At 39.8% G+C, this 14,989-nt stretch overlaps 1 protein-coding gene across 5 annotated transcripts; it reads left to right on the forward strand.

Annotated features, from left to right (window-relative positions):
* The first annotated feature begins 1,570 nt into the window (after positions 1-1,570).
* Positions 1,571-14,259, forward strand: mbd1b (methyl-CpG binding domain protein 1b). 5 transcript variants are annotated; one of them, XM_082532200.1, is made up of 17 exons: positions 1,571-1,806; positions 2,296-2,872; positions 4,366-4,506; positions 4,659-4,794; positions 4,894-5,180; positions 5,275-5,357; positions 5,509-5,552; positions 5,727-5,867; positions 5,963-6,043; positions 6,129-6,149; positions 6,242-6,334; positions 9,005-9,166; positions 9,263-9,442; positions 9,579-9,659; positions 9,750-9,833; positions 11,561-11,653; positions 11,742-14,259. In XM_082532200.1, exons 2-17 carry the CDS (start codon positions 2,448-2,450, stop codon positions 12,198-12,200), a joined length of 2,511 nt encoding a protein of 836 aa, XP_082388326.1. In that variant the 5' UTR covers positions 1,571-1,806; positions 2,296-2,447; the 3' UTR covers positions 12,201-14,259. The 5 variants fall into 5 exon arrangements, with proteins under 5 accessions (XP_082388326.1, XP_082388325.1, XP_082388323.1 ...); XM_082532199.1 differs by having other exon boundaries at positions 1,572-1,806; positions 5,512-5,552; positions 11,733-14,259; XM_082532197.1 differs by having other exon boundaries at positions 1,574-1,816; positions 11,733-14,259.
* Positions 14,260-14,989: the final 730 nt, after the last annotated feature.

Raw genomic sequence — 14,989 nt, forward strand, 5'->3', positions numbered from 1 at the left:
TTAGGTCTTCCAGCCATGGCCCAACATTTATAAGCTATGCGAGCTTCATCATGGTACATGGATACATGTTCTTTCCAGCCAGGTCTGATGTTAGGTTTCTTATGCTTATATTGTTTATCAAGCAGTGTACCACTTTTATACAGAGCAGTCACTATATCATCATACATGGAGCAGAGTAAATGTTTATGCACAGCATTCTTACAGTTGACATCTTTGCACAAAATAGCTTCTTTGGGCAAAGAAATGTTGTTCAGATGTATATCGGTATTACTATGATAAGCTAAGAAATCATCTTCACTACATGCTGACCAGTCTAATTTTACACTGTTAGCAATATTAGCAATATTATTTCCAGTTGTTGCTGGCATTTGTTCCACATTCACAGTAAAACCAAAAGGTATATGATCTGACACAGTTACCTCATACCTAATAGTCATGTTTGCTAAAGCTGCATGTCCATCAGCTGTACAGATACAGTGGTCCAGCCATGATGTACTATGCCAGGCTTCACTTATGTATAGCTATCTGCAGGCAGTAACACTTTGGTAGACAAGATAAGATTATTAACTTGACAAAAGTGAGTTAAGTGTTTAGCAAACTGAGAACTGCTGTCTGTGAGATCAGCATTAAAATCACCCAAAACATATATGCTGTAAGTATCGTTGTCTTGAATAAATGCATTAATAAAAGCCAGCCTACTGAGGTATTCTTGCTCAAAAGTGCTCTATTTATAGAGCACTTTTGAGCTCTATTTATAGAGCACTTTAAAAAATACGTGATTGACCAAACTACTTTATAAAAGAACAATGATAAAAGTTAAAAATGAATAAAGCAGACAATAAAATATCCCATAAATAAAGTTAAGGATAGAAAGAAATACAATATTGTCATACAATAATTAACTAATGATTTTTAAGATGTGCTCTTGTAAATTCCCTGAAAACACCGAGATTATGTAGTGCCTCAAAAAGACGTCACAATCTAATCTCATATTTAATATTTTAATGGTTTTTAAAATCTGATTTCAGATCGGTCTCTAACGCAGCACTGTTAAAGGGATGGCTACGAAGATGACACTTTCGGGATGAGAGGCTTCCCTCCCTTCCGTCTTTTGTTCAGTTGTCTATTTAATCCCGCCCCCTCCCACAAGCCCCGCCCGCTTGAACAAGTCATAGTTGAACTAAGGTACAGTTTAATTAATAACGGTGAACAAATGTTAAAAAGTGGTAGGTAGTATTACAGCATGATGCAGTCTACAGCAGAGCTAGGTTAAACTGCTTTGCGGTGATTTGGCACTTATATGGGGTACATTTTTCACTTAGGTGTTACAAATTGAATTAAAAAAAATGAAACCAGTGTTTCTTAAATACGAAGGTATTTTTAGGTGAGAATTTTTAAAGTTATATATAAAAAAGCAAATATAAGCATAAAAACTATGTTCACTTAGGAGAAGACGGAGCGGTGCCAGTTAGTTGCTTTTGTCTTGCTGTTGGCAGTGAACACATACACGCGCGTGAAATAACGATGTACTCATTAGCGCGTTTTGTCCCGCACCTTATTTATACACACACACACAAAGGGGAGACACCACAGAACACCTTCACCGCATCCAACGAACAGTTCCGTGCTACCCTCCACAAGCTAGGGGGAGTTGCATCTTGAGTGTTCCGATGTCTTTGGTTGTGTCCAATGCCACCGTTTCCGTAGTGCTAGGTGCAGGGTAGCTATCAACGTTAGCTCTAAGTGAATAAGGGGAGCTACGTGTTGAAATCACTATCCCAAACATCTGAGGAATATTACCTAAAGGTGTGTGTGGGTGCGTGTTTTTTAGAAAACCCAAGTGGCCACAAACCTTTGTAGTCCGGTAGCGATAAACAGCTTCTATAAACATCATTTATTTCAGTTTATCGGATTAGAAATCATCCATGGAGATATGCGATAGCTAACGGAGGCTAACGTTGCTCTCGCTTATAATGCTTTTACTTCATCTAATCTAGCGTTGATGTTACACTACTGTTTAGTGTCTCGCTAATCTCAGTGTCACCAAAATATCCGCGCTGCATGTCAAACAATGACACAACTTGAAACAGTAACAAAACTTAGCAGTTTATGCTAGCTAATGCTAACGTTTTGTTTGCTGGCTAACATTGCTATATTATAGTCCCAGCTAATGAACTGTGAATAGATTTATTTCGAAACTAACTTGACAATTTCTCAGCCATTTAGCTGTGTTAACCGTACATGCTGTATAGATCATTTTTATAATCAGCCTCGATTTTTCTTTTTTCACCACAGGCTTTGCCATGATAAATTGACCAGCTTTCAACCAGCAGCCGCACACATTTAACCTCAGAGGCCAGGACATCAAGGGGCACTGTGGACATAAACATCTTTAAATGGGATGCAAGACGAACTATAGAGGAAACTTAAATTAAACTTGTGAATCAATGGATGAGGAAACGCTTGAAAGCCCACTCCAGGGCACAGAGACTGTGGAAGAAGATGCAGGACAAAACGCAGAGAAGAACAGCTGTAAAGGAGACACTGTAGAAGAGGATATAGGACAAAGGTCAGAAAAGAAGAGCAGTGAAATAGATGAGACAAATGAAGCAGCCCCAGAATCCTCAGATGGTGTAAATGCAATAGGAAGCCCCAGCTCTGGTCCCATGAAAGAAAAGGCAACAGAGGAGAAAGAGGAGGCAAAATCTTCTGGTGGTGAGCCTCCTGTTGACTGGTTTGAGCCACTTGAAGATGATGATGATGATGCCGAAAGCAATGATAGAAATGATCCAGAGGAAGAGAGTCTGGCAGGAGAAAGTGAAAGGAGCGAGAGTGTAGGTGGCAGTGAGAGCACCTTCAAAAAGATATATCAGTAGGTTGAATAATGTTGTTCTTACTATCCTTTGTGGTCATGTGATGCTGTAGTAATATTTACTCATAAAGTTGCTTTTTCTCTAACATGCTATCGATCATATAAGCCCCTGCAACACAGAAAGGTCCAGGTGATCAGACTGTCACATTACTGCCTAACAGATGTACAGTACTGTGCAAAATTCTTGAGCCACGCTAAGTTTTTAATATTTTACAGAAAAAAAAGAAAGAAATTAGGTGCAGTGAATTTAATGAAATGTGCAAATATACATACAGTGTTTTAAAACAGAGTTTGTAAAAAGCTTTAAAGTTACAATTTGGTTTGACCGAAAGTGTCAGATTTGGATTCATCACTCCATAAGACTCGAGGTCTACTTCTTGTGTAAATTGGCGTCCACCGTTCCCTTCCTTAAGAATGGCGTCTTGACAGCCCACCTATGTGTGTTTGACGACACTTCAGCGTCACTCAGGTTCTGTTTCAGGTCTTTGCTGAAATTTTTCCTGTTCCTTAAGAACATGATTTTCAGATTCTCTTTATGATTTTTTTTTTTTTTTAGGCTGAGACATATTTTGTCTTCTGCTTGTCCCGTTTCCTCAAACTACTAGTAACAAAGTACCAAAAGGTACAATTTGAAACAATTTTTTTGTAATTTCTCTGTTATGTTTAGGCAACACTAGTTCATCTCTTGAGTTAAAAGTAACCTTCAAAAAGCCTGAAGAAGTAACCCTCAGGACCACTTTATAAAGAAATCCCAAGACCGTCTGGTTTCATGAAAGCAAAGTATAAAGAAATTAGAGATGGCTTATGACTTTTGCACAGTACTGTGTATGTTACAAGCTCTTTTGGTGTTACTAGAGTGTGCATGGATTCCTGTGCCCTCAAATAGGATGCAAACTCTAATCGTTAAAATAACTACCAAAATATACCTGCCATGTTATAGAAAACTCTAACTTGCATTTTATTTTACTTGATTGATTACTTTCCTACTGTGAGGTTCAGCGGATCGACATATCTGTGTCACGGTGTAACTGATTGATGAAGCCAGCAATTTGGGAATAGGTTTAGGTCTTTTGCTGTAATCTGATAATGAGCAGCATTATCTTAAATATTTTTGGACTAAATTTAGATGCTATGCTGGTGAGCAAGCACAGGATCCCCTTTTTTACCATTGTTACTACAGGGCGGGCAGTGGGGATGCATGCGTGCAAAGATGCTGCACAAGCTTTATGACCATTTTAAGCATCAAGTGTATTTTCAAATATTCAGAGGAGCTACCAATGAAAACAGAGCTTTAAATGTCTTATTCATTTGAGCTCATTTCAAACTTCAATGCAACTTTGCCTGTATCTGGGAAAATAACTTTTATTTATTATATTATTATTATTATTATTATTCATCATGTTTCTCAGGGTGATGTATTTGCAGTCTCTTTTCCCTCAATGTGATCTAAACATTTCTAAAATGTTTGAGTGTGTGTCTTCTTTTAAATTCAGGCTTCATGCACCCCGCCGTAAACGATCGCACCCTGATGAGGGATGGGTTGAATGCCCTGCACTGGGGGAGGGCTGGAAGCGCAAAGAGGTCGTTCGGCGTTCAGGATCTAGTATTGGCCAAAAGGATGTATATTACTTAAGGTAAATACGGCCTTGTAGGAATAAAGAATCCACCTGTACAGTTGTTGACATATTAATGGTGCTACCTTTTACACTCCTCCTGAAGCGTGCACTTAATATCAAAGGAATATTTTGGGTTTTTTTGTGGTTGTAATTATTTTTCTCCTTTGCAGTCCTCGTGGTGATCGAGTGAGAAGCAGAGTAGAGCTGATTTCAGTGCTGGAAGGACAGGACTTGTCTAACTTTGAGTACAAGACGGGCAAATTCTACCATGGCGAAACACCGCTCCCAAGAATTCGAAGCAGAAAGGTGTCGCTTGGTGTTATTCTTTGTATTTTAAGCATGAAGACACTGAAGATTTGAACTGCATGACTTAGAGTCTGCTATCCTCACCCTCTCATCCTTTAGAGAAAGGTCCGCGAGCGATCGTCCTCAGAGTCCAGCTGGATGGAGAGGGGAGAGGGGGCAGACACTCCTGACTCCCACCACAGACTAACCCCAAGCCTCGGGTCTAAAAACGTCAACTCCAATCATTCAAATGCCCCCTTGAACAGTACAGTGGGATCGCCGAATCAAGGGTCTCACAGTGAGGATCCACCTGCAGAGGATAAAATTAAACTCCCTGGTCCATCGTCATCTCAGCCACGTCCGCTCCCTTCTATAAATGGAGAGATCGGGTCAGAGGACAGCATACTGTGAGTCTGTTACTACGTGCAACATAACACCATCATTACAAGTGTCAGCTTCTCGTGATAACTTGGGGGGGGGGGTCATCATGTGTGTCTGCAGGATCTGTGCCAGATGTGGCATTTCCTTCACAGGCACGTGGTATGACAAACAAAGAAAGAGGCCCTGCTGTCCCTCCTGTTGGGGTACGTTGGTGCATAAGTGTGTAGAATTATAAGTGAGAGACAAAACTGCATCAGATCTATATCTGATATCAAAGGGAAACAGGTGGCTGAAGATGGGGTGAAATATGGATTCTCCTTGTAACATTACCTACAATTTTTTCCCCACTTCCAGCAGCGTCAAAGACAAAAGAACACCCAATGATTCGCTTCAGAAAGGTAATGTAACTAATGCTCAAAGGGTGCATGCTAGTATCGAAATGCTCTTAAATTCATTTCATTTCCCTTTAAAATTCTGATAAAACTGTTGCCGTGTGTCTTACAATCCACATTTCTCATGAATGTTATTAAAGAAGCAAACTGTCTTTCTCCTTGTGTCCATGCCACATGTAGTGGATTCCTTGTGGTCAGTGCGTGGGATGTCATAACACCGACAATTGTGGGCAGTGTGCCAATTGCAAACATGGGCTGCAGAGCCCAGAATCCCGGAGACGCATATGCCGAAAACGCAAATGTATATGTCCTATTCGCAAGGTAAACAGCTACACACTGATTTTTATTTATTTCTATACTTTTAAATTACTTTAGCATCAATATTGCTTTCTTATGCATTTGGTATGTTCTTCCAGGGCCCTGGAAGTGGAGGCTTCATGCAGCAGAGGCCTTACAGTGACGTTTCAGAGACATTTGACGACAGCATGAGTTTCCAGGTATAAAGTCTGTATAGTCTGAATAGTTAACACTTTGATTGGCTTTGTTTCCTGTATTTTCTAAAATGTTCATTTGATTTTACAGGGTGAAGTTACAGATTCACAGGTAACACTTTTCTGATATTATCAAATGTGTTATTTATAGCATCGTGCTGAACAATCACTTTCCTTACTCATACTGATGTTGTCTTCACACAGCACCCCAGTCTCAAAAGCAGTGACACGGAGAACTTCTCAGTCAATGTGGATGTTGATGATGAGGATGAGTTGTCAACCGATGACGATGATGATGTGAGTGTTTTAGGTCTTTTTCTTTTTTAACGTTTGCATAAAGGCATATATCTTTACCACACACAGACACACGGTAGTGACACATTTCATTGAAGCTTTTTAAGATCCTGAAAGACTTAGGAATTAGTAGTACGATTTAAGAGTGTAGTAATGGACTGAAACGGAACATGGCAGCAATGCATCTACAACACGTGTCGAACTCCAGGCCTCGAGGGCCTGTATCCTGCAGGTTTTAGATGTGTCCTTGATCCAACACCGCTGATTTAAATGGCTAAATGACCTCCTCAACATGTGTTGAAGTTCTCCAGAAGCCTGGTAATGAACTAATCATTTCATTCAGGTGTGTTGACCCACGGTGATATCTAAAACCTGCAGGACACTGGCCCTCGAGGCCTGGAGTTTGACACCCCTGATCTACAAGGATGCCAGCTGCCGTTAAACGCCGAAGAAGAAGAAGCTGTGTCCGGTATTGTAGCTGTGTCCAAATTCAGGGGCCGCATTTGTAGGCCGATTACTTTACAGCGACGCAACAAAGGCTGTCCAAACTCGAAGACTTCTCCAAATGTGGCCGACAAATGCGTCCTTAATTTCCCCAGATTTGAAGGATGGGTCGGGTGTATACTTTCATTTTTGGAGACGAGCTGGCTGGGAGGTCAAGGTTCAACTCCCGGCACATCGTTTTCAAACCGTCCGCGGTCTTTCGCTGTTCAGGTTAAACATGATATATAAGTCACTTAGATAACTTAAAAATGTTATTGTTTGGCTTTTTTCAGTGTTTTGTTTGCTCCTGATTAATCAGTTTGGCTGAGATCAAAGTTATAGTTTTTACACAGCTGAATAAACGTCAAACAGAAAACTGATTAAACACAAGTGTGAGATGGTTGAGAATTTACTCCAGTGTCCTGTTACAGTTTAGATAGCAAGGAGTAGACGGCAGAGTTTATTAAACTCCACCAAGAAAATCTGCAAATTTCATTAAAAGTTTAATAAACTATCATCTTGTCTTTATTTTTGGTTAGCACATACCTTAAACACTTCAAGCTTTAAGCTAATGATAGTTATATAAGAGCAGATGCATGCTGGTGCAATAAGCTGTACGTTTTACGTCCAATGGATGCATGATTTGATTAGTCGACTAATCGCAAAAATAATCTGTGACTAGTCGACCATCAAAATAATCATTTATGGCAGCCCTAGTCTGCACAGTGGGAACAGTAACTCAGATGACCACTTGTGACAACCAAGGTATTCAGAAAAGGATCCCACAGCACATCAATCCTTGAAGCCGATGGCCTACAGCAACATAAGACCGCACTGCATGCCTCTCCTCTCAGAACATGAACATGGAACTGAGGCTCCCCAGTGAGTCAGGATTTCTGCTACAACATTCAGACAGTAGGGTCAGAATTTTCCTTAAACAACATGAAAGCATGGATCCATCCTGCCTTGTATCAACGGTTCAGGCTGGTGGTGGTGTTACAGTGTTATGGGGAATATTTTCGGAGCACACTCTAGGCCTCTTAGTACCAACTGAACACCATTTAAACATCATTGTAAGTGTTGTTGCTGACTGGATAATGTCACAAAGCTCATCTGAAACTGGTTTCTTGAGTTCACTTTACCCAAATGACATCCAGATAGGGCTCCTGTGAGATGTGGTGAGATGAGACATCTACATCAGGAAGGTGCAGTCAATAAATCTGCAGCAACTGTGTGACTAGATGATGTCAATGTGGACCAAAATCTCTGAGGAATGTTTCCAGCACCTTGAATTTTTGCAGCATTTCACAACAGCAACTTCAACTTCAAGTTGAGTTGAGTGAAAGTTCGTTAGTGTTACAGTTCTGTTCATGCTGGTTTTATATGAACTGCAACGTAACAACGTTTCATGTTAAAAAAGGGACACATCTTAACAATACATGCAACAACTCCCAGCTGATGTGAGGACTCCTCAGGCTGTGATGGGTGGGAGAGAGGTGAATACATTTTAGGAATATATACTCATTAGCCAAGTTTCCATCCACGTTTAGTACAACTTTTAGCAATATTTCCAGAATGTGTAAATAAATGAAAACATTCACAACTGCTATAAAAATATTAGGCTTTAGGTGGATTGTGATCAACAGTTGGGGGGCACCAATTCTGCAGCCTGGTGTCATTAAACTACTGCAGAAGAAGAAGCACCAGCTGAACTTCAAAGAATGGAAAGCCAATATGGGAAAACACAATGACATTTTTGTGCTGTTTATTAATTATAGGAAAGTTACAGCCTCCACTTTGTTCCACATCAGTGGGATTGCTGTTTCATTCAGGCTGATTGCAAACAATAACTTTCCTCCCATATAGACAATCTCCCCCTGTACCCTTTAGACACCTCAGCACTAGTTGGTTAAAGACTGTTGGAGTCGACTGCACTTTTTTTTTGTCTTTAACTTTCTCTTTATTCAACCAGTTAATTAACCAGAATGATTCAGTAAACATTGAATTTTACACATTTTTACATTTTGGAGATTTATGGTGGAAATAGAAGTTGTGTAATTCCTAAGACACCTTTTGCCCATAGTAGCCCGTACTTGTCGCGTATCTTTGATAAAAGTGTGTCTCTATTAGTGATTTCTTCACTGTTGTCTTGTTATTTTGACCCAATTGTGTGAATTTTCTTGTTTTCAGTGGCACAAAAAGCGGAAGCGACGTTCCTGTGGAGAATGCAAGGCCTGTCTCTGCAGGAAAGACTGTGGCACGTGTGATTTCTGTATAGACAAGCCCAAGTTTGGGGGCAGTAACAAGAAAAGGCAGAAGTGTCGCTTACGACAGTGTCAGAGGCAGGCAATGGTAAGACTGACAGATGCAATTTTGTAAAATAGTTTTTCAATGACACTGCTTCTTCCAGTATTTATTTAAGTAAATTCCTCTGCTTCTACCTGGCAGAGGCATTTGCTGCCCTTCCAGATGGGACAAGGTGACTACGGACCAGATGGCCCACTTCCGCCAGGCCGGCCTAGACCTCACTACACATACAGTCGCAAGTTAGGTTTAAAGAAAACCAAAGGGTCTCAAATGGGCTATGATTTAAGCGACAATGAAGATGATGACAGTAATTTACAACCAGTGAGTGCCCAACGCCTCTGGTCATTTATTTTGTTTCCTCTTTGCTCATAAAGATTATTTTTGAGGTCATTTGGCAGCTACGACTCGATCACCCCATTAATTGTGAACCTGACCTGGCTTTGCTCTGCCGTTGTAGATTAGTTGGAGCTCGTCACCTGTGAGGTCTAGCAAAAGCTTTTTTGACACGAATGTGAGAAACCACCAATCATCTATGCAGGTTTGAAATCAGATCTCAGTCCACACATATTTTGACAAATGCCCCTCATCTCAAACAGAAACACGATTTCAACGTAACGCTGTCTTTCAGCAGTTGAATAATTCCGAGTTTGGAGTGCAGAACGGACTGTCAGACAGCGTCCCTCAGATCAGCAACCACAGCAACCCCCACCAGGTAAGTTTAACTTAAACAAAAGCGTTGCTCTTTCTGATCCTCACCAAGAGGTTTGCTTCAAAGGTCTCACAGCTCTGTTGTAAACTGTTGCGCTTTTCTGGCTGATTGTGTAAAAAGCTATTGCTGACCAATGCCGAACGACGGCACGATCCTCGCTCATCACGAGCCATCAGCCTCCTAGTTACACTTTCGTATCATGAACACTTACTGGAACCCCGTTTTCTTAAATCTGTGGTCTTTTTCTTTTTAACCTTTGCTTGGTAATGAAGTCTGAACAAGTAAAGTGTATAATGTCAGGGTTGTTGCTTCTTGTTACAGTTCTCGTGGTCCTTTGCTGTTGTTTCAATATTTGACAGCATCATTTAAATGAAGCTTTTGAGCAGTTTGCCTTTATTGCAGTTTTACAGAATAGAAGCATGAAAGACAGAAGGGTTACAAAATGTAACAATGCCTTCAACCTGGATGGATAAACCAGAGATGTTGCAGTGATTCGGTTTGTGTCTAAAACATTTGGCATGAGGCCACCCACAAAAGTTAATGTGATCTGTTGTAATGTAATGGCTGCGTTTTGCTGCCAAGCTGTTTGTGCTCTCTACTTGTCACCACCCTCTCCTTGGCTGTCCTTCAGTTTGTCCTTGTGGTCACTTGTTTTGCCAGTCAGTTTATGGATGAACATATCTAATTTTCCACGATTTATTTCAAATATGATAACAGTCAAAGTTTGTTTGGCCCTCCTTATCTAAACTATGTGTAGGGAAGAGTTTAGATTTCCTTTTTTGACACTTCACCAATTGTTAAAAATGTGGCCCTTTTCATACATGTATCATTTTGTTCATGGTTTTCATTGAAGCTATTTGATGCTTTCCAGAGGTGGTGTTGGTGTATACACAGAGATAAAAGAATTTCTGCATTTGTCACAGCTGGTCTGATCTTCTTCTACGTCATAATTATAGACAAACACAATTTTGCTAAAGTAACGGCATAGTTGCGCACATCTTTATATACCACAGTGTTTAATAATTCAATACACAGGCTAACCCCCCCCCCTTTAAACAATAGACTGTAAATAAAAGATGGCACCAAATAGTTTTTAGCAAATTGAATTCTTAAATTTAGCTTCACAAATTTGTTCTTTTTTTTTCCTTTTTTTTTTTTTATTTCTTCGAGCCACAAGTGAGCATATTTGGATAAAAAGTTAGGGTGCTGAATTGTAGTTAGCCCTCGCAAGATGTGTTGGCATGGTGTATGAACTGTATGGATGTATGCAACAGACACAGCTAGCTGCTAAGTAGTACAAAGTAACAGTTTAATAATGTCAAATTATGTAAAATTCACCCACATACAGTGGTGTGGTGTTGTTTTATTTATTTAATTATTTAACCAGACTTTAAGATTCTGTGGGATCTGACTTGTTTTATGAGCCAGCCTCAAATAGCAACTTGAGGAACTACAATGTGTTTGTACAAGTTTATTTGTGGGATTCCCAGAGGCTGCTACCCGATACTTCACATAATCTCCATTAGTAGCACCAGAGGTTTCCTGTAGCTGCAGACTTCCACAAAGGATCCATTTCTGTCTTCAAACGGTTTCAGTGTATTAATAATAAACTGCGTTGTTGGACTCAATTTGATGTGCAGGTGTGGGCTGGGTGTAGTTTAATATTTATAATTTTGCATTAAGTTAAAGACTAAGGCCTCACTCTCATGAGACCAACTTTGTCAATACAGGAGCAGCAAAACAGATGGGATGCAGAGAGAGCACAAAGTGCCAGAGAAGCTACAAAGCAAGTTGTTGAAGAAGACGAAGATGAGTTGCCCATGGTAAGTGTCCTGCTGAGGCTGCCCGTACCCCCCAAAACAATCATATGTGTATGTATTGTTATTCGTTTATTGTCTGCAGATTACACAGATCTTCAGCTTGGCTGATAACTCGGTTGGGACTGGTACAGATGCAGAAAACCACCTCATGAAACTACTAGACTCTTTACGCTCCTCTGTACTGCCCATATTGTGGTATGCTATAATGGTGGAGGGCCCGCAGCTGCAGCTCATCCAGTGTTCTAAGCAGTCCAGCATGACTGACACCATGGTGCTGATCGACCCGGGCTTCTTCTATCAGGTCACGGTTCAAAAGCAACCGCTGCTCCCCACCCACCCGCTGTACGACTGCTACCCAGCACGTCTAACCTCGGTGACTGAGGTGGTCAACCTGCTTTTGGGTCTGGAGAAGTACTCTGTGTGCCAGGGGATGCCTCCTAAAGAACCATTACATTATAAAGACCCCATCATACTGGAACGGTCATCAACATGTGATTTCTTGGTGAAGAAGAATGTGGGCATTTGTAATAACTGCAGAGCACTTCACTGACTTCAACATCATCACAGACAGAAATGGGGAAAAATGTGAGCAGAGTGGAGACCACTGGTTTTCTGGTGACACTTTGTCCCATTTTATTGTAATTTTTGGTGATGATGTATATCAAAACTTTACAGACTTACCTCTGGACTGTAAATGGTTTATTTTAAGAATCACCAAAGGCATTTCAGGAGTTGTGACGTTATAATCCAGGCGTGTTTCTTCTCAGATGTTTTATTATGTAGGTGTAGGGCTTTTCTACTTGACTGTTATGTGTCTTGGCTTTGGCAGTGTGTTGGACAAGGCTGAAGTTAGCCCTCTGTGTGGTTAGTGTGCTGTTGGTTGATTCACACTCTTACTTGAGGAATATCCCTCGCCCTCCTTACCATTATTCCACATTTTAGTAGCCCTTTTAGACAACTGTACTCCTAGGAATTAGCCCTCAGGTTTGATTCCCAGCATTAACACTGTTGTCATGCTACCGGGTTCATTCATACTACATACAACAAAGTTAATAGAAGATTTGTTTTGGTAAAAACAAGTGTGCACCTCAACTGCTTTCTTTTTTAATTTAATAATATATTCACTAGTGCCATCACTGTTGTCACTAGCACTCCATTAGCTCTTGCTTGATGTGCTCCATTTTTGCATTTGCTCCCAGTGACAATACTAAGGCCAGATAAATGTGAGTTAGAAAGGGTATCCGGTGGCAAATCAGATGTGTGGATCCATCTGATGTGGCGACCACTTGGGAAATAAGGGAGCTGCCAAAGGTACCCTTCTATTAGAAATAGTTATTTAAATTGAATTATGTGATTATTTCAAATTCATGACCATTCATACTGGATTATAATAATGACATGTTGATTCTGGGCTGAAATTACAAGCATTTTTTAAATGTCTTAATCTGATTGCAAAGTAGTCGATTATTTGATTGGCTCTTCCGCTGAAGGCAGAATGTGCTCCTAGCAGCAGCGGGTGTGGTGTGATGAGTTTCATACGACCTTTAAAAATGCATTGACGTTGTCCCATGACAGGAAAAAAAAGTACAATTCCCTCCTGAGGTTTGTTCTCATAAATAAATAACTTTAATCTCATAACTTGTTGGGTAGGTCAGCTTTTTTCTGGTAAATCTAACCTACCCTCCTTTTTTGCTTTCACAGGGTGAGTTTTTGTGTTTATATTGCAACAGAAATATCTGAAAAGTGGGAAATATATCATCACAAACTGGCCTAGTATGGACATATTACGCTAAATTTGTATTCACCCTATTACTATGACAGTCTAAAGTCATTAGAGCAAAAGCAAAAGTTCAGACACGACCCACAAGCTATAAGTAGGAGCAAGCCCAAAAGACCCAAGACATCTGTGATAGTGATTATCCAGATTATCTCGATTTCAGCCCAATGTCATGTCGAGTGAGAATATTTCACAATATATCCACTGAAAACTTTATTCACTGACCCCGTACTTAGACTTGACACTAAAAACACCTTTAAGATCTCAAAACACAAAAAACAGATTAAGATGAATGTAGTTAAACATTCCTCACAAATCTTAAACTAAAACCCAGCAACGGGATTTCAGTTGTTGTGACTGGCAGCATGTTAGCTGAGAGCAGAGAACACTTTCCTTAAAGGTTTAGTTTTGGTTTTGCGAGGTTTTTGTTGTTTTTGGAACAACATGCTCTTGTTAAACTGATGATGTAGCAACAATCGTCATACAGACGATGACTCGTTATAAATCTGAAATAATAATACGCACTTAACGAGTGTCCTTCCGTCTCTGTTCTCGAGTAGTATAACACTTGGCCTTTAATTGTATTTTCAGCTGTATAATGTGTTTTGTTTTTGTTTTATAAGTGTATAATAATTCACCCCCCCCCTCCCCAAATTACAAACCTCTTGTAAGTTTTAACAATGTGAAATTTTATACATTCTTGATGTGATTTTTTTTTTTAATTATGTTTTCCTCAAGTAATTGTGCATATGTTGAAATATTTGGGAACAGTGGGTTATTCTTTAAAAAAATATTATTTAGTCTTTGAATTAAAACATATTTGAAGAACTGACACAGGTTTTCCTCATTTCTGGTCATTTTTGTCTTTGTGGATGTAATGTTTGGCGATAATGTTATAATATTTTGTATTATTTTACAATTTGCCAAATGTGTCTAAATCATCAACTGAGTAGAATTAATTGACTTAAACTTTATATGCAGTAAAATCAATTTATGTGGTTGCTGTCAATTATTGATTTTATGGTTGAGTCAGTGGAACACATAACCTAAAGAGAACATATAGCCTATAAAGCTAAGCAAGCCTTAAACATACTTTGATCAGTTAATATAAATCAGATTCTAGAGAGAGTTCGTGTAAATTTGACTGCAACAGTGTAATGTTCAGAGTTCAGCTGTGCCTTTAACAAGCACTTTGTCGGTTTTGTTGATCGTTCTTCATGAGCGGTCAAAAGCTTTGCTATGAATTCTGGGAACTGACTCTTTCAAAAAAGATGCTCCAGGTTGTCCTGTACTGATGAAGATAATCAAGGAAGAACCAAGTGCTGTACTTACGAACTTTCTCAGGCAAAACTGACCATTTAACCACAAATTTCAGTTTCCCCTTTATGATTTGTTGCCAGGACTTTAGCGCAGCTGTTGTTTGTGGATCTCTCGCCTTTAACTTTGTCTTCAGAGAGTGAAATGTGTGCTTCACTTGGCTGGTAACAGGTGTTTAACAGGTCCTTTTTTGTTCTGAGACACTTTTTTCGCCCGTTATTTGGTGATGTGCTGAAAAAAATATT

The sequence above is a fragment of the Aulonocara stuartgranti genome, assembly GCF_965226115.1.
Source record: "Aulonocara stuartgranti genome assembly, chromosome: 5".
Classification (NCBI taxonomy): Eukaryota; Metazoa; Chordata; class Actinopteri; order Cichliformes; family Cichlidae; genus Aulonocara; species Aulonocara stuartgranti.